A 20,109-nucleotide genomic window follows, 5' to 3' on the forward strand; every position below is an offset into this window, starting at 1 on the left:
ATAAAATAAAATAAAATAAAATAAAATAAAATAAAATAAAATAAAATAAAGTAAAGATGGCAAATTGTTTCAGGCTTCTCTTCCAGTGAAGCATGAAAGAGAACTCTAAGTTCAAGATTTGGGAAACAAATTCTAAGGTTACTGTATGGCATAGTATTATGAAAGATAGAAGACAACATTCTTTAATTATTATCTTTTATGAATAAGATTTGTGTAAATAAGTTCAATTACACATTTTAAGTAGACTTTGCCCCATTATTATTTTTAAAGATTTTTTTAAAATTTTATAAGAGGTATTAATTCTGTATACAATAAACAGGATAGGAATACAAAATAAATATTTGAGTTGAAGTTAATCTCTGGGATTGTTAGTAGATTTAACTTTTTCTGTTTCTTTAGAGTTTTCCTTTAGAGTTTTACAATGGAACATACACATTTTCAAAAGTATATACAATTTTAGAGAAACTTTTAGCTTGAAATAAGAAACAGGAAATATGTCTTTATTAATGTTTGTGAAACTAGTGCACAAGTTTTCTACAAGCCTGTAAATTTAGATGTTACTCACAAATTCTGTAATATTAAATTTTAGTAACATTATCTTATCTTGAGTTTCATTGAAATTCTCTGAAAGTACATAGCAGACAGAGCCCAAAGGAATGCTGTTACTCAAGAATTTGTTATGAATATATTTTTTAATAATTATGTACATACTTTCAAAGTGACATTATTTTGGGATTATTTCCTTGTTTAAATATCTCTTCAGAGAGTGAAATCATCAATGAATATTTAAAATACATCTATAGTATTATAATCCTCAAAGGGTCACCAAGGGTTATACTTTCTACCTTCAAAATATGTTAATATACCTCAGTCTACACCACAGACAGTGTAAAGACCTTTCTCTTCAAGCCTTCCAGATGCTTGTGTTAAAATCAATCAGACATATGTTTTCATTTTACCACTTAAATGTGGCACTGAAAAAAGGTGGGCAGATGTTCTGATGTAGAGCTAGTCCTGTACAGCATGAATCAATCTCTTTCACTGTTAGTAATTTTTCTTTACCTTTGCAGCGCTTAATATTGATCTTTTCATTCTATTTGTCCCATATGCATTATCAGTCCAGTCCAACAAATTACATAAAATATTCTTCCATCTGGCCTTTGTCACCATTAGATATGTAAAATGATTCCCCACACTACCCAACTCCCATCTACATGAGCAGAGAAGAGAAGGCATTCTCCTGAGTCCTGGTGTTATGAGTGTGCACTGTGCTGCCTTATGTAAACTGCTGCTCTAAAATGACTAACAGAGGTAGGTTTATTTCTTCTGGTTGCTTGGTATTTTCATTATAATTAGAACTTTCATGTTTTCCCTTGAAGATGCACATTCTAAGAAGCAGTTAAAAGTCGCAATAAAACATAATGTAGACTATGTGGTTAAAAATAATTGATTACGTTTTAACATCTTCCAGTATGGAGTCACTGGGGGTAAATTATGTGGAAAGGTTAATAAAATCTAGTATTTATTAGGATCACTTATTGAATTTATTGCTAAAACTTGGAGAAAGATACACTGAAAAGTATTTTTCCATGTAACAATTGGAAAATAAAAACAATGTTAAATTAAATGTCCAATAATCAATAACACATTCTGCCATAAGCAACTTGGAAAGAATGGCAGCATGATTGATTTAGTGAAATAACTGAGGAATTACCATTAACAAAAACTAGAGAATAATGGATTTAGCCATAATCATTTTGTATGTACTATTATATATATACATATATATTTACTATTGAGTTTAAGGTAATGCTGAATAATTCTTTATCAATACTACTCCTTTGAACTAAGTTCAGAGCTACAGAATGCTTCTCAAACAATTCTTTACCAACCATTCTTTGTGTTTCCACCCAAAATCTAGAGAAAAAGTAAAGAATAATAAATATAAAAAAGGGGTTGTTAGTTACTTCTCCTCTTCCTTACCTTTGAATTGACCAGTAATTTATGTATGAGGACAACATGTCATGTATAGGTAAGGGATTAGAGATAAATAACTTGAAATACCTGCTAGGTGTACATTATGGATAAAATAGACACATAATCAAATTGGAGGAAATGAGAGAAACCTGTGTCGATCTGTAGGGAATTTAATTCTACTTGTCCATGTGTCTGTTTGAACCACTTTCCTCCACAGACTATACTTCCAGAACACTTCTCCTGTGGCCTCGATTCCAAAACTAAAGGAACACATTTGGAGAATTGTGTATACAGTGCTGGAAGGGAAGTTACTAGTTCCTTGTTTTCCCATTGATTCTAACTCCATTTTGTCCCTACCTATCTAAATCATTAGATTGAGTGAAGCTAATGTAACCTGGCCATCAGTGAGCAGCAAATTGGGCCTGAGATTAATTCCTTACCTTCATTTTCTCTTATTTCCTTTAGTCTCTCTTTATCTTTATCATCTTTCCCCATCCCCCTACCTATACCATTATCTCTATTTCATTTTAAAACACCCAGTGTCATGAAAATAAATGAGACACTTAATGAGTGAAAGAATATAATATTAAGGAATGAGAGAATATTAAAAACTGCTTCAAAATCCATATCTTTTAAAGCAACTGTTCCACACTAAGGATATGAAAACTTGATGAATTTGAATGCATAACTGCACACAATCATTAAATAATAACCCAATCTGATATTCTCCCATTTTGATGATTTAACCTACATAAAAACCTTTTTTTTTTTTTCCTGAAATGAGACCTAATATTACACAGGCTGCCTCTAGAACCTCAGGTGAACAGTGTTTCTAACCATAGACTATTTCAAAATGAATAAATAATGGCATCTAATATATTCATTTTGGATGTAAAAAAGTTCAGGTGCTTAGAATGCAGGTAGAAGGAATGATTTTTTAAAACACAGGCATTTTGGGAAATAAGGAATCTGACAGTTGAGAGTTTTATTAGTGATGATTCAGAAACTTTTGAGAGTTGAAGAAACCAGTAGTTTTATAAATAGAATCTTTTTAGGAAAAAAATGCTCTCTCCACTAGTACCATAAAAATCAGGATATTGTAATTTCTACATACTCATTCAACTTGTTTCATTTTACCTGAAAAGACATCATTTCATATTTTGGAGAATGATAAGCAAAATGTTCTATTAACAATAACCATCTGTAATAAAGTTTCCTGAATGAATGTCATAGTAATAATATTTCCATTCCAAATAAATATTATCTTAACTGCAAAAAAACCTCATTTCTAGTCTCATTACTGAACATTAGCTGTAGGGAAAGAAATAATGAAGTATACTACTGAGAGTCTCTGACATGAGGCTTTAAAAAAATTAAATGATAAATCCAAAAGTGCAAATATTGCAGGAAAGTAGTTCACGTGAACATTTTAATAATTAGTGCACCATTTCAACGATAAATACCAGTAAAAAACAAAACCAAAAAAGCAAAACCGAACCTGAAACAACCATTCTACAGGCCACATGGCTTGCAGCTTTTCTGCACACGTGTGTGTAAACAGTATAGTACTGTGCTAGCTGAGAATTTAACATAATGTGTTAGTTAGCTTTTATACAACGTTTAAAACGGTACATCATTATTTCCACCAAAATTTACTTGCACTCTCTCTGATATTGAAAGGGAGGGGAAAGGCCATTTGCAGAAAGAGGAGGAGTTGAGCAGTCCCAAGGTGGAGCTGTCTCGTGTGTTAAATGACACTGGCAGGGTAAAGCGCTCTGCTGGGGAAGGGCTTAAAGTCTGAGTCAAAAGCCAAGAAGTCTCTTTATTTACGCCTACCTCCCAGCCCTTGGCAATCTGACTAATAACAAACTGAGCTAACAAGAAAGACTAGAAAGGGAGGAAAGAGAACACTGCTGCAGCTTGGATCTACAACCTAAGAAAGCAAGAGTGATCAATCCCAGCTCTGTGAAACATCTTGTTTATTTCCTGTGTTCAGCAGCTTGCAAATGGTTAACTATATGCAAAAAAGTCAGCATAGCTGTGAAGTATGCCGTGAATTTTAATTGGGGAAAAAAGGCAACTGCTTCAGGATGATCTAGCATGCACTCTGCCTGAAATATTTTCAATGAAATGCTCAGCATTTGGTCTTTGAGCAGAGGTTTTTAACTTTATGAAGCAATGGGACCTGCCAAAAAGTGAAATTTGAGAAGAAAGTACGTGGTGGTTGGTGTTTTCTTTTTTAGTAAGGAAACTGAATTTACTTTGAACATCTCTTCCAGCTGTGCATTACAGATAACGTCAGGAAGAGTCTCTGCTTTACAGGTAAGATGAATGTTTTCAGGCTTTTCGAATGCCTATTTTTGCATTATCTTAAAGTGATTCAATTCGTGTGTTTGTCCTTTAAAAAAATAACTTTGCATTAAAAGATATCCAGTTTCATTCCTACTCATGGGCACAACTAATGCTGTAGCAGTTGCCTGTTTTCTCTGAGCAGCAGACAGTCCAACAGCTGGCTGCACAGAGGAGCAAATAATATAAGATGCCACTATTTATTTCATGGCATGCAGTGTGTTGTTGGAAACTAAGTATGTATGCCTTCTGAAGGAGAGAGCACTTCCAAACACCATTGCTGATTTTAAAACATAAGCAGAATATTAAAAGACTCTTTGTATTTTGTAGGCTACTTTTATTATTTCCTGACTTGAAAATACATATTTTTGACCTCTTTACATTGGATCAGATGTTGTCAATATGGAACCAGTGTTCAAATTTGTGTGCATTTCTGAAAAGATTGCAAACTGTTCCCTAGGACATTTTGAAGAACATAAAATGAATATAAGATTTTAAAAAAATAACCAGAGATTGTCATTTGGAAGTTATTTATTGTTTTCTCAAAATCATGTGACTGGTGAAATGAATAATATTATTTCTTAGTAATCTATGAAGAAGTACTTTTAGTGTTTGTGGAAGCTAATCCACAAGTTGAAGACTCCCAACTACAAACCGTTGGATTCTAAACATAGACTCTGAGCTGTTTAAAATCAATTTCCCCATGGAAACATTTAATCTGCTAACTTTCCTTCATATAGAAAGGCACTATACTGTTTTATTTCCTCAGCTGCCTTTTACCATTCAGAAACTTCATACTAGATATGTTTTCAATAAAACAATGTATTTTCATGGGATGAAATTTTTTTTTCAGGATTCTTGATTGGGGTTTGGTAATGTTCTATCTGATTGTGAATGTTAATTAGGTTCAAAGTTATTGTTCACATTCCATTAAAAGTAAATAGAAGCAGATACCATTTGGAAAAGTTGAAGAGTTTTGAGATACGGTATTTATTTACCTTTCAATTTAATTTATATGAATTTAAGATATACTATTTGAAGGAAAGAAATGCCACTAAACACCACTGGAGTTACATGTATTTATCTTGTCACTGCTGGCCTCTCAGAGTTAAATCTTTTTTAAAAAATTGCTATTTCAACTGCATGTCTTAAATTTTTAAGAAGTTGGAATATATGATGCTGTTATCCTGAACTGTCATTTTTTATTTACCTAATTAGAGGTATCCTGAAGTGTTTCAGGATCGTGCAGTTTGTTGTAGAGTTCATTGTTTGTGACTTTAAGCCTTATTATAAAGGAGATCCACTGTTTAATTATGTGATGACATTCAGTGCCCTAAAGCCTATTTTAAGACCTTGTTAGAAAGTCATTTGCTAGAAGTTTATATGAGGCATTGCTTGTTCATTTACAGCAGCTAGAAATGTGTTACAAAGCTCAGCTTTTCTTCTTCAAGGTTATGATATTAACCTCATACATAACAATTTAAAAGCAGCAGGAAATATCCTACCTTTAGAAATTCAGTATACAGTCCGACAAGTGAAATTTTAACGGGCACTCTTAACCATATGTATCTAATACTATCAAGCTTATACAAAGTGCCCTAGACAGCATAGTTAAAATGAAATTCTTTTCATAGTGAACCACCATCTTACATGGTCAGAGACTTATTTTCCTCAAGGTTTTTAAATAGATGATAAAATTGAGCCAATCATCAAAACAGGTTAAAACACAGACACAAGTATTAGATGTTACATTGTAACGTCCAGTTCAAAAATATAAATAAATAAAGGAATTGCATTATTAATGCATATGTGCATACATATATACATACATTTTTTCTAGCTCTTTCTAACATTTTTGCATTCCCTACAGTATTCTCTGCTTCTGGCTAATATCATGTATTTGTCTTATATTGTAATTCTTCAGCATTAGATTCATCAACTTTGTGTAAAAAAAAAAATCAGCATCTTCTCAAATACACACCTTTACATCATATCAAAGTACTGATGGCCCAATTAAGCAGCACCTCTCTCGTCTATTAAAATGCAGTTTATTTGGCAAATGTGAATACCGCTGATGATATAAAATTTAAAATTCTCCTTGACCTAAATTTTGTATTTTTATCACAGGGCAAGTTCAAAGTAAAGCAAAACATGCTTGTCATAGTATTAGAAAAAAAAATAAAAGAAAATGTAGCTGCAGAAGGTATTCATAGCTTCAGAGTAATATTTTTTTTTTCCTTTTGGAGGAAAACCTTCTATTTTGTGATTGTAAGGTTCATCTCCTCCCTCCCTCTGCCCACTAAAGTGCATTGCTATTGCATTTTGTTTTACAGAATCAGATTTCATCACACGACAACATGAAGCTGTGGATTCATCTCTTATATTCATCTCTCCTTGCCTGCATATCTTCACAGTCCCAAACTCCAATGTCCTCGACCAGAGGTTCTTGTGATTCTCTTTGCAATTGTGAGGAAAAAGATGGCACAATGCTAATAAATTGTGAAGAAAAAGGTATCAAGAAGTTATCCCAAATAAGTGTACCACCATCACGACCTTTCCACCTAAGTTTATTAAATAATGGCTTGACAATGCTTCACACAAATGACTTTTCTGGGCTTACCAATGCTATCTCAATACACCTTGGATTTAACAATATTGCAGATATTGAGTCTGGTGCATTTAATGGCCTTGGCCTTCTTAAGCAACTTCATATCAATCACAATTCATTAGAAATTCTCAAAGAGGATACCTTCCATGGACTGGAAAACCTGGAATTCCTCCAAGCAGATAACAATTTCATTACAGTGATTGAACCAAGTGCCTTTAGCAAGCTTAACAGACTTAAAGTGTTAATTTTAAATGACAATGCCATTGAGAGTCTTCCTCCAAACATATTTCGGTTCGTTCCTTTAACCCATCTAGATCTTCGTGGAAATCAGTTGCAAACATTGCCTTATGTTGGTTTTTTAGAACACATTGGCCGGATATTGGACCTCCAATTGGAGGACAATAAGTGGACCTGTAATTGTGACTTATTAGAGCTAAAAATTTGGTTGGAAAACATGCCTCCACAGTCTGTAATTGGTGATGTCATCTGCAACAGCCCTCCATTTTTCAAAGGAAGTATACTAAGCAGACTGAAAAAGGAATCAATTTGCCCCACCCCACCAGTGTATGAAGAACACGAGGATCCATCAGGATCGTTGCATCTGGCAGCAACTTCTTCAATGAGTGAAAGTCACGTGTCAACCAAAACCACACCTCTTTCAAAACCAACCACCAAAGCACCAGGTTTGATACCCTATATTACAAAGCCATTCACTCAACTCCCAGGACCCTACTGTCCTATTCCCTGTAACTGCAAAGTACTATCCCCATCAGGACTTCTAGTACACTGTCAGGAGCGCAATATTGAAAGCTTATCAGATCTAAAACCTCCTCCACAAAATCCCAGAAAGCTTGTGCTAGCAGGGAATATTATCCATACATTAATGAAGTCTGATCTAGTGGAATACTTCACTTTGGAAATGCTTCACTTGGGAAATAATCGTATTGAGGTTCTTGAGGAAGGCTCATTTATGAATCTGACAAGATTGCAAAAGCTCTATCTAAATGGTAACCACCTGACCAAATTAAGTAGAGGCATGTTCCTTGGTCTCCACAATCTTGAATACTTATATCTTGAATACAATGCAGTTAAGGAAATATTGCCAGGGACCTTTAACCCAATGCCTAAACTTAAAGTCCTCTATTTAAATAACAACCTCCTGCAAGTTTTACCACCACATATTTTTTCAGGGGTTTCCCTAACAAGGATAAACCTGAAAACAAACCAGTTTACCCATCTCCCTGTAAGTAATATCTTGGATGACCTTGACTTATTGACTCAGATTGACCTTGAGGACAATCCCTGGGATTGCTCCTGTGACCTGGTTGGATTGCAACAATGGCTACAAAAACTAAGTAAGAACACAGTAACAGATGACATCCTCTGCACTTCTCCAGAGCACCTGGACAAAAAGGAATTAAAAGCACTAACTAGTGAACTTCTTTGCCCTGGTTTAGTCAATAACCCATCCCTGCCAACTCAAACTAGTTACATAATTATCAGTACCCCTGCAACCACAACTACAGCCGATACTATTTTGAGATCACTTACTGATGCTGTACCACTCTCTGTTCTAATACTAGGACTGCTGATTGTGTTCATAACCATTGTGTTCTGTGCTGCAGGGATAGTGGTTCTTGTTCTCCACCGCAGGAGAAGATACAAAAAGAAACAAGCTGATGAGCAGATGAGAGACAACAGTCCAGTCCATCTCCAGTATAGTATGTATGGCCATAAAACAACTCACCACACTACTGAGAGACCCACTGCATCACTCTATGAGCAGCACATGGTGAGTCCCATGGTTCATGTCTATAGAAGTCCATCCTTTGGCCCAAAGCATTTGGAAGATGAAGAAGAAAGGAATGAAAAAGATGGAAGTGATGCGAAACATCTCCAAAGAAGTCTTTTAGAACGGGAAAATCATTCACCACTCACAGGGTCAAATATGAAATACAAAACCACAGACCAATCAACTGAATTTTTATCTTTTCAGGATGCCAGTTCATTATATAGGAACATTTTAGAGAAAGAAAGAGAACTTCAGCAACTGGGAATCACAGAATACCTAAGGAAGAACATTGCTCAACTCCAGCCTGACATGGAGGTACATTATCCTGGAGCCCACGAAGAGTTAAAATTAATGGAGACTTTAATGTACTCAAGGCCCAGGAAGGTATTAGTGGAACAGACTAAAAATGAGTATTTTGAGCTTAAAGCTAACTTACATGCTGAACCTGACTACTTAGAAGTTCTGGAGCAGCAAACATAGATGGAGAGATTGGGGCTTTTGCAGAAATGCTGTGATTCTGTCTTAAGTCCAATCCTTGTAAATAAGTGCCTTACATGAGTGTGTCATCAATCAGAACTAAAGCACAGCAGTAATCCTATGGGAAAAAAAGAAGAAAAAGAAACTCAGGGATCATTGGGAGAAGCCATTGCATTGTCTTTGGGCAATTTTGCCTACCCCCGATAAAATAAATCCTTGCATGTAAATCATCCAAGGATTATAGTAATATTTCTCCATATACTTAAAAGTGTTTCAGAAGAGTCCTCTTGCACATCTAAGAGGGTTGAGTCTTTAAGCAACCCTTATTTTCTTGAATTACTTTACCAGTGGATGAAATAGAATTGGGTTTTGTCATTTAAAAGCTATACCTGTGTATGTAGTTATTATAACATGTAAGGAATATATTGTTTATATAATCAGTATATACCACAAAAATGTACATTGTCAGATACACCTAATTTTCTTGAAATAAAGGCAAAAGGAACTGGAACTTCAAAATTACCACTAGTAATAGTAAAGAAAAAAATAGAAGGTTGAATTAGTAGGCTATGAGGAGCCCAAGACTTCAAAGTTTTCATTTGAGGGTTAGAAAAATACCACTGCTATGCTTTCTGAATTTGAAAATAGGAGTGATTAATAGTTCAGGTGGATAAATAGGCAAACTTTTTTGGTTTTTCTGCACATTTTGTGTGGACAATCTTATTGTCAATGCTGCTGTGAACTAAGGTATGTCATTTGTGCTCAAAGTTCATTTTTTTTCCTTGGGATATTTTTAAAATGCTACTGATACTCAATTGTAAATATGATTAGTGCATAAATTAAGTTTAGCTTCTTTCATAGCATTAATCCTTTGTAAATTTGAATGACCATGATAGAAATATGTTTCTTGTGGCAAGTAATAATTCACAGGTGTAAAACAAATAGGAAAAATTGTGTTTTTAAAAATCTTTATTGATGTAAACTGATAGTTGCCATAAATTAGTAGCAAAAGGCACGTCTAAGGGTAAGTGTTTTAAGTTGCCTCAGGAGTGGGACAATGTAGCTTTATTTTACAAGAAAGTATAGCTAGATTTCTATGAACTATTTATTCTGTACAGTTTTGTATATTTTTGGTTCACAAAGGTAATTATTCTTGGGTGCCTTTCAAGAAGATTAAAAATACCACTCACAACAATAAAAATAAAATGAAAACTCTCTTTTTAAATGAACTTACTTCAATTAGTTTGATTTGTAATTCAATCAAGTCAGGATTAACGCAAACACACGCATGCACTGAGGTACATGCATGAGAAGGAGATTTCTGTCTGTTATCCACACAGAAGCTTCTTGTTCACTATCTGCAAAAAGGCCATTCTGTGTCTGGGTATGATTGACATGGAGCCAGACCTAAGTCTGACCAGTAGTTCCCCCTTTCCAGCAGATTGTTTTCCCACTGACTACAAATGAAAGTGATTTATTTTTCTTCTTTCTGATTATAGAATCAATGACACAGCAGATTTCCACAAGGCAAAATAGAATTAATCAAGGTGATCTAATTCTGTTTTCTGAACACCATGCAGATCCATGCACAGGGTTAGTAAGGAACATATTTCAAATTAGAAAGGACTTTTTCTAATTTACTTACTACTATTTTAGTGATTCCTGAATGTTCTATTAAATGTTTTGGTTTCAACACCAACTGTCTGCAATACTAGCAAATTATACATTATTTCCTTGATTTTGAATAAGAAGCCTTTTTGCTGATAAAGACAGTAAGGGTCTGTACTTCCTGGTACGAAAACTAATTATGAGTATGCTGTGATATCATAACACTGGGTTTTCTTTTCTTTTTTACTAAAAAAGTTTTAATGTTTATTTATTTTTGAGCAAGAGAGAGAGAGAGAGAGGACAGAGTGCGAGCAGGGGAGGGACAGAGAGGGAGAGGGAGACACAGAATCTGAAGCAGGCTCCAGGCTGAGCTGTCAGCACAGAGCCCAATGGGAGGCTTGAACTCACGAACCATGAGATCATAACCTGAGCTCAAGTCTGACTTCAGCCACCCAGGTGCCACACTAGGTGTTCTTTTAAATCATTGCATATATTAATATAAAACAATAAATGATTATGTATTTGAAGAGTTCATTGAAAACCTAAATTTCTCTACTAATGCCCAAGGTTGGAAAGAACAAAGATGAGAATTCTTAGTGAGTTACACTCACTAAGGGAAAATCTTTGTGTATATGGGGTGCTATATATATTTATCCACTAAAAAAAATCAGCACAATAATGACTAAAAGTTACATTCTAAAGACAAAAACAAAGCAAGAGGAGATTTCATGTTGTTGCACTACTTCTATTCACTAGAGTATTTGCCAATATTATCCGATTCCAATCAAGTGCATAGAGGTATTAGAAAGACTTAAAAAATTCCCATGCCTGGAGGATCCTTGGAATGGATCCATGAATGCAGACAGAGACATGTCCTTAGGAACATTCTTGTTTTTTAGGTGAGGTAATTTTTTTTAAGCCTTTCATTGTTAATCACCTAAAGTAGTAATATTCATTCTCCAACTTATATCAAGATGGAAGAAAGTTATATATTAAGTCATGTAAATATATTCTCCAAATTAAATATAACTTCAAAACTAAAATCCGGTGGGAGTCTGGATTAATGATGTAGAAATCATTATGATTTCCAAAGGGTAACGAGTTTTATTTTTATTTTTTTAAGTTTCTTTATTTATTTTGAAAGAGAGAGAGAGCACTGGGGTGGGGCAGAGAGAGAGGGAGAAAGAGAAAGAGTCCCAAGCAGGCTCCACACTGTCAGCATAGAGCCCTATGTGGGGCTTAATATAGGGCTCCATGTAGGGCTCCATGACAGGCTTGAACTCAGAACCATGAGATCATGACCTGAGCCGAAATCAAAGTTGGACGCTTAACTGACTGAGCCACCCAGGTGCCCCACAGGGTAACAAAATTTAAAGGCTTAAATGTTTCAGTCATAATGGGATCTGTCTTGTGTGATTTGCTTCCCTACTACAAGTAGTTGAGAGTTGAAACAGCCAGTGATCGTCTTTAACTCTTAATGGGTCGTGTGACCTGTGATAATCACTTAGAACTTTGGTGATTTTACCTGCATGTTCTATTTCTTCTCACTCCTACTAAAGATACACTTTTATTATAGTCCCTGTTTGATTATTTGCTTAATTAAATGGCCAGTGTGTTTTCTTTCTTTAATTGTTAGATTCAAAGTCCCAAGTCTGAATTCAGTATCCCCAGCCTTATTCCCATGTACCTTGACATTCTAACAATTAAACCAACAAAATAAACTTATAATTATCCTAGTTTTTTTTCTTGATGTACATGGAAGTTACAGTTTTCTCACTGCATATCAGTGCAGCTTCTGATTTATGTATGAATCTTGAATTTTTGTAGGATAGTGATACTAGTGCATAATCATACAGGATCAAGTCTTTTTAAATGTGTCAACCTGTTAGACATAGATGGCATTAATCCTTATTTAAGAAATCATTTGTCACTAAATAACCATGAAAATTCTTACTGCAAATATATGAAAGTATTCTTCAGATAATCTTCCATTGCTCTCCAAACTGGATGGAGATTTTATAATACCTGTAAGAAAGGATTATATCAGTAATGTTGATTCTCCATCTTGAACCATCTTTATAACATGGAAGAAGAAAGCCTGTCTTTACTACTCTAGTAGTAAGTAAACTGAAGTACCAGCTAAATGGCCTTTAAGCTGCCTTGATATTTTCACCCACTTAATTTAAAAGGCTTACACTTTGATCTAGGATTGAAAATGTGATATGAGTATCCCCTTGTCATTAAACACAACTTTTAAAACTATAAATAACTAATAAAATAAGATTGAGTCTTAATATACATGTAATTTATTTTGTACTTTTTTTTCTTTATTTCCTATTTTTATTCTTCTATGCAAACATTTGAAAAAGATGATGGATACTACTAATTTGAAGAATTGACAATACACATTTTTTAATATAAACAGACACAAATAAATAAAGAAAGCTCAACAAATACTTCCACATGTAAGACTTTGTACATAATTATCATTGGAGACTATTCTCTACGTGAAAAGAAAATTATCCATGTGCATTAAGTGCTATTTGGGAAGAGAGGTTTAGATCTCTCGGTAATTAAGAAATGTTTCTACAATGGATTTAAGGACTCCTCTCTATTTCTTTTCCATGAATGTTTTTATTATACAGGCATAAATGGCTGCAGTTCTCTTCTTGAGAAGATGGGGGATTATAAAACCTTGTTCTTGATAGGAAAGGAGACAATTACAAGTCTGTCTCAAGAGGAGTGATCCTTATCTGAGCACCCATATCGACTGATCTCATTGATAAGGAATGGATAACTTATTAAAAATACAATATTCCTTTTTGCATTTTCAACTCCATACATCTGTTTCATCTGTTTCAAGATTCCCTGAGGTTTTTAACCATAATTGTCTCTAATTAAAAGTTCGATACAATAGTTTATCTTTGAATTACAAGAGTTATATTATTAAAACTATATTGTTTAATAAATTTCTGTACTATATGGAAATAAACACCAGTATCTGTTTTATAGAATGCAACTAGTTTTTAAAAGAGGAATTTATGTTGACTATATATACATTCATTCTTATGTATATGTAATATAGAGGAGACAGCCAGATGTAGAATTCTCTTCTAGCTGCTTTGAAAGTGTAATCAAATAGACAAGTACTCTTCTGTTTGTAAATGCCTTTCAGAAGATTAGTGAAGAATAGAAACAATGCAAAACAACAAATTGATCACACACACAACACACAAACATTCATGTATTTCCAATTAAAATAACTTACAATTGTACACCTTTTAAATAGAGTACTTTTGTCTCATAATTTTAAAACATAGAAAGCAGAAGACCTTCCACAAGTAGTTATTGCCTCCTACATATCTTAGGTTCCATCAGTTAGAAAAATCAGTAATCTGCGTTTAAGTAAGGTATTTTGACTTGCTCACTTAGTATAAAAATCTCTGGTCATTTAAATGTCATGTCATTATATTTGGCATTATAGGTGGACTTGAACAGATTGTACACACAAAATATCATTTTTTGCCCCAATTAATGTCTTCAATTTTAAATTCAGTGTTATCAGTGATGAAATCACCATTAGTGAATGGATGATAAGTGTGTTTTCATCCCATTACTTAATGGTATAAGCAATACAAAGACATATAAGCTCCTGTTACCATGTTTTATGATTCACATGTATCATAAGGCAATACATGGTAGAATAAGAAAGTTAACAATAGAGTTCAGAGAAGTCATGAATCTAGAAGAATAAGATCAATTTAAATGCTACATATGATTTCATCAATTAAGATTTTCATAGACACATTTTGGGCCTATTCCTAGCATTCTGCAGTACTTTACCGGGGAAGACATTGTATTATGACAAAGCAGACACATTTCTCAGATATCAGAACATCATAAATTTCTAGAGTTTATATATTCTATTTTTTTATTTTACAAATAAGGTTTGAAATATTTGTCCTGTATTATATAACTACTAAGAGTAACAAGATCAGAATTGGAACCCTGTTTTATTGTTGTTATTTTATTGGGTTTTGTTTTATTCTCAGGGCTGTGGTCTTCATCAGACTGTCATAACCGTGAATATTTATAGGCCATATGGAGACACAGAAATGTATGTCTTTGCTTCTGTATTTAGGTAGTACACTCTTTTTCTAAACATTTAATTGAAAGAAAAATCAGACATTTCCGTAACTCTAGACATATATCATGTAACTGTAGATTGTTCAAAATGACATATAAGCACATTCTAGATACAGGTGGAAAAATGCTAAATGATTTACTATATTGAACAACATGTGCATGTGGCAGATAGAACTCATAATGTAGTTTATTTTTTCAAATTCAGAATAATTAATTACTATTTATCAATAGTCTATATATTTTTAAACACAATTTAGTATGAATTTACTTTCTCTTCTGTCTCGTAGACTTAAACATTGACAAAGAAAATACATACAGATAGTTTTAATGATGCATTGCATTAATTAAAAACTTCATGTATAAACATGTAACTTAAATGTTGTTAGAATTACCTTACACATAGAGATTGTGGTATCAGATATTTTCATTATTCTATTTTTAAGACCTCTACTTGCAACAACAAAACAACCTTTGCCAGTGCTTGTAAGTTAAAATAAAGATCAGCAATTCAGTAAATATATCATTTGAATCCTAGAGAAACAACTTTATAATATGAGGAATTTTTTAATTATTATTCTTTATTTATTGTTTAAGTTTATTCATTTTGAGAGGGGCAGAGAGAGAGGGAAAGAGAGAGAGTTCCAAGCAGGCTCTGTGCTGCCCAATAAAGGGTAAAGACCCATGAACCGTGGGATCATGAAGTGAGCCGAAACCAAGAGTCAGATGCTTAACAGATTGAGCCACCCAGGCACCCCTTATTTTTTCTTTCTAAATAAACTTTAATTTTAGGGCATTTTTTGGTTCACCACAAAACTGATCAGAATATAAAGGTCTCACATACTTCTTGGCTCCACAGAAGCCTGGCTTGCCCACCATCAACATTCCCTACCAGAGTGGTACAGTTATAGCAATTGATGAATATACATTGTTTCATAAATATCACCCCAAATTCCATAGTTTGCACTAGAATTCACTATGGACGCTGTGCATTCTATGAGTTTTGGCAAATTTACAATGATATGTATCCACCAGCATAATGGTATGTATCCTCCGTTATAGTAACCTAGAGCATATTTTCACTCCCCTGTAAATCCTCTGCTTTGTCTAATTCTTCCACCCCTCAACAATTACTGATCTTTTTACTATTTCCATTCATAGTTTTGCATTTTCAAGAAAGTCATAGAGTTGAAATCATAGTATGCAGCCTTTTCAGATTAGCTTGTTTCACTTAGTAATATCATTTAGGTTTTCTCCATGGCTTTTTATGGCTTAATACCTTATTTCTTTCTAGCGCTGAATTATATTCAGGATATACCACAGTTTATTTATCCATTTTCCTACTGAAGGACAATTATGGTCATTTCCAAGTTTGAGCAATTATGAATAAAGCTTCTATAAGCCACTTAATAAGCCACTTGGGTGGTTCAGTTGGTTAAGCATCTGTCACTTGATTTTGCTTAAGGTCGTGATCTCACGGTTCATGAGTTCGAACCTTGAGTTGGGCTCCGTGCTGACAGTGTGGAACCTGCTTGGGATTCTCTCTCTCCTTCTCTCTCTCTCTCTGCCCCTCCCCTGCCCTCTCTCTTTCTCTCTCTCTCTCTCAAAATGAACATACTTAAAAAAACACACACACAAAAAACAAAAACAAAAATAAAAACATATGTATGTTGGGTTTTATGTGGACATAAGTTTTTAACTCATTTGGGTAAATACCAACTAGCACAGTTGCTGGATCATATAATAACATTTGTTTAGTTTTGTAAGAAACTGCCAAATTGTCTTTCAAAGTGGCTATAACCATTCTTCATTCTCATCAGCAGCAAATGAGAGTTTCAATTGTTCCACAGCCTCCCCAGTATTTGTGTTGTGAGTATTCCAGGTTTTGGCCTTTCTAATAGGTGTGTAATGATATTTCATTGTTGTTTTAATTTGTCTTTCCCTGATCACATATGATGTAAAGAATTTTTTTGGCATATATTTTTGTCATCTTTATATCTTCTTTGGTTGGGGGTCTGTTAAGTTATTTGGCCTATGTTTTTAAGTTTATTTATTTATTTTTGAGAGAGACAGAGAGTAAGTACTAGCAGGAGAGGAGCATAGAGAGAGAGAGGGAGAGAGAGATTCCCAAGCAGGCTCTGTGCACTTGGGCTGGACCTGTAAGCTCATTACCGGAGCTGAAATTAAGAACTGGATGCATAACCAACTGAGCCACCCAGATGCCCTGGCCTATTTTTTAATCAGGTTTTTTCTTATTGTTGAATGTTAAGGGTTCACTGTATATTTTGGATGACAGATGTTTATCAGATATGTTTTTTGCAAATATTTCCCCTAGCCTGTGGTTTTTCTTCTCGTTCTCTCTACAGTATGTTTTATAGAGCAGAGGATTTTAATTTTAACAAAATCCAGCTTGTCATTTTTAAAACATAGATCATGCCTTTGATGGTATCTATAAAATCATCACCATGTTTTAAACCACCTAGATTTTGTCTGATGTTATCTTCTAGCAGTTTTATAGTTATGAGTTTTATATGTAGGCCTACCATACATTTTGAGTTATTTTTGTGAAACGTAAATCTAGATTCTTTTTTTTTTTTATATGTGGATGTCCATTTGTTGAGGAGACTATATGAAGGATTTTAAAATCACATACAATTTATGGGGTGCCTGGGTGGCTCAGTTGGTTGAGTGTCTGACTTTGGCTCAGATCATGATCTCGTGGCTTGTGAGTTCAAGCCCCACATTAGGCTCTGTGCTACAGCTCAGAGCCTGGAGCCTACTTCAGATTCTGTGTCTCCTTCTCTCTCTGCCCCTCCCTTGCTCACACTGTGTCTCTCTCTCTTTTTCAAAATGAATAAACAGTAAAAAAAAATTTAAATCACATACAATTTAAAAATAGTTTATTTATAATATAATTCATTTTAGTCTTTATATTTAATATTTGAGTACCATTAATACTATGTATTATTGCATGTCTAAAAGAGTATAACATTTAAGACAGAAAAATGTGAAGTTATAAAGATTAGTATTGTGTAGTTACAATGTTAAAACTGAGCTTAACTGGACTTTCCTTAGCAGTGATCCTTTATAAGATCTACCCATAAGTAAATTATACATAAGTGATAAAGTTATCTAAAGTTTAGTGTTAGCCTACCTATACTCAGTTGTACATGCTTTATATATATTTAGTTTAGGCCTCATACCAAACATACAAGTAATGTCATTACTACCATCTTACCTATAGGTGAATGAGGCTCATGAAGTTAAAATGCCCAGAGTTAAACACAAAGTAGTGCTCAAATTCAGATTTCCCTGACTAGAAAATTCCAGCTTCTACTGTCTTATCATTCCTCATCTTACAATGATCTTAAAAAAACATTTCAAAATCTGTTACCATGTCATTTGAATGGGTTAAACACTATATTATTCACATTTGCAAACATCATACTTTTTCATCACATTTATCATATTTTAATTTTGAATATGTTTGTTTAGCTTCCACTCATGCCTTCAACTTATCAATATAAAAAGTAATCTTTGATATTTCAGAGATCTGAAGTCTCCCTACATGTGTTGACATTTTATTTAATTTCAAAAAGAAGTATTGAGAAACACATGTATTTCAGACACTGGTGAATCACTTCAATAAAGATTCTTCATCACTCACACCTTCAACATTATATTTGTGATATATATGATAACACAGGAGTAAATTTGCCTAATTTAAAAAATTTGATTCATGTAGGTAATTAAGAATAAACAACAAAATTTGCTGTATAATGAAGAGCTTGGTTTCCATTTATAAAATACATGTCCTGATTCCTTTGGATTTTTAACCCTATTGCCTGTTTCCTTTTTCGTCAGAGACACATCCATAAACCCTACTCTAGGCAATGCTTATACACCTTCATTAAGAAGGAGGTCTTGATTTTTCCACATGCCCCACATTATGCTATAGAAATAGTCACAGTTTTATTCTGTCTTCTCTACTGTAGATGGGCAGCCAAAGGCATGCAAGTAATGCATAGCATGCCTGCTGGTTATAAGAATATGCAGGTCAAGTAAGCTCCACCCCCATGCCCTCCCACACACCCACTCTGAAAGTAGATTCTCTCCCACATTTTAAATCCTATGTCTTTCATTCATCACCTGCCTCGGAACTTGTGGGAACTCTAAACTTACCTATCTAGTTTCCCATGGTGGATTCAGCAATCCTTAGGAAACAATTCCTAATAGGTATTAAAAACAAAATGGAATAGAAAGAGTTTATAGAGGTCAGTTTGAGGATGAAAAGTAGGAGGTTGAGAAATTGGATGAAGATGGTCGTTTGATTCCTGCCTCCTTGTATTCTTGGTCCTTCTCCATGCTTGATGCCTCTTTTCCTGTCATGTGATTATTAGCCTCCCATAGCCAAATGGTTGCCAGGGCTCCACGAAGGTTCATGCTCTGGCATCCCTTGGGACAAGGGTTTTACTCTTTTATTTTTCTCCCTAAGTGGATTGGTTTTCCTCTTTGAATTGTTGCTGTTACCTCCAAACTAAAACAAAACAATCAAAACAAGTTATTTCAACTACAGCCACACCAAGATGTGGGCATTTTAGGAGGTTTATCAGCTGAAAAATCATATGAAGCTTTAAAACATGGAATTTCAGATAAAATAATAAAGTAGCCATTTCGAGAGTAAAAGGAAGATGCTTTGAGAAGAGCAAGCCATAGGCTGTTTATAATCCTATCATCAATCCAATCCCTAAATCTTACTTGACACAATTCTTTAAAAGATAAGTTTGCTCAGGATAATTCACCTAAGAAACATGTGCTTTGTACAGCCACAATGATACGAAAGAAACATGGCTTATCAAAATTTGAAAACTTTCTGCAACCCACTCATATTTTAATGTTTCAATTTTTAACTAATGTATTATTTCTTGTTCAATAATGAAAAAGTTCCCCTCTGTAAGATGGGTCTGGATCACTGATAATTCAGTTAAATTCAATATTCCTAAACAGGTACGTAATTATAAAATGATATATCTAGCATTTTAAGTGGATGGGTACTCCAACAACATCAAGTCTAGTGTCTATCTAAGTAAATAATTTCTGTCTACAAAACCTTGATAATGTGATACTAGAAGAATGTGAAAAGAACATCTACTTC

General features: G+C 34.0%; 1 protein-coding gene across 1 annotated transcript; it reads left to right on the forward strand.

Annotated features, from left to right (window-relative positions):
• Positions 1-3,729: 3,729 nt before the first annotated feature.
• SLITRK6 (SLIT and NTRK like family member 6) lies at positions 3,730-10,432 on the forward strand. Its single transcript, XM_040487254.1, has 2 exons — positions 3,730-4,299; positions 6,660-10,432. The coding sequence occupies exon 2, from the start codon at positions 6,684-6,686 to the stop codon at positions 9,204-9,206; it is 2,523 nt and encodes an 840-aa protein (XP_040343188.1). The 5' UTR covers positions 3,730-4,299; positions 6,660-6,683; the 3' UTR covers positions 9,207-10,432.
• Positions 10,433-20,109: the final 9,677 nt, after the last annotated feature.

The sequence above is a fragment of the Herpailurus yagouaroundi genome, unplaced genomic scaffold, assembly GCF_014898765.1.
Source record: "Herpailurus yagouaroundi ecotype Mexico unplaced genomic scaffold, PumYag 164, whole genome shotgun sequence".
Taxonomy (NCBI): Eukaryota; Metazoa; Chordata; class Mammalia; order Carnivora; family Felidae; genus Herpailurus; species Herpailurus yagouaroundi.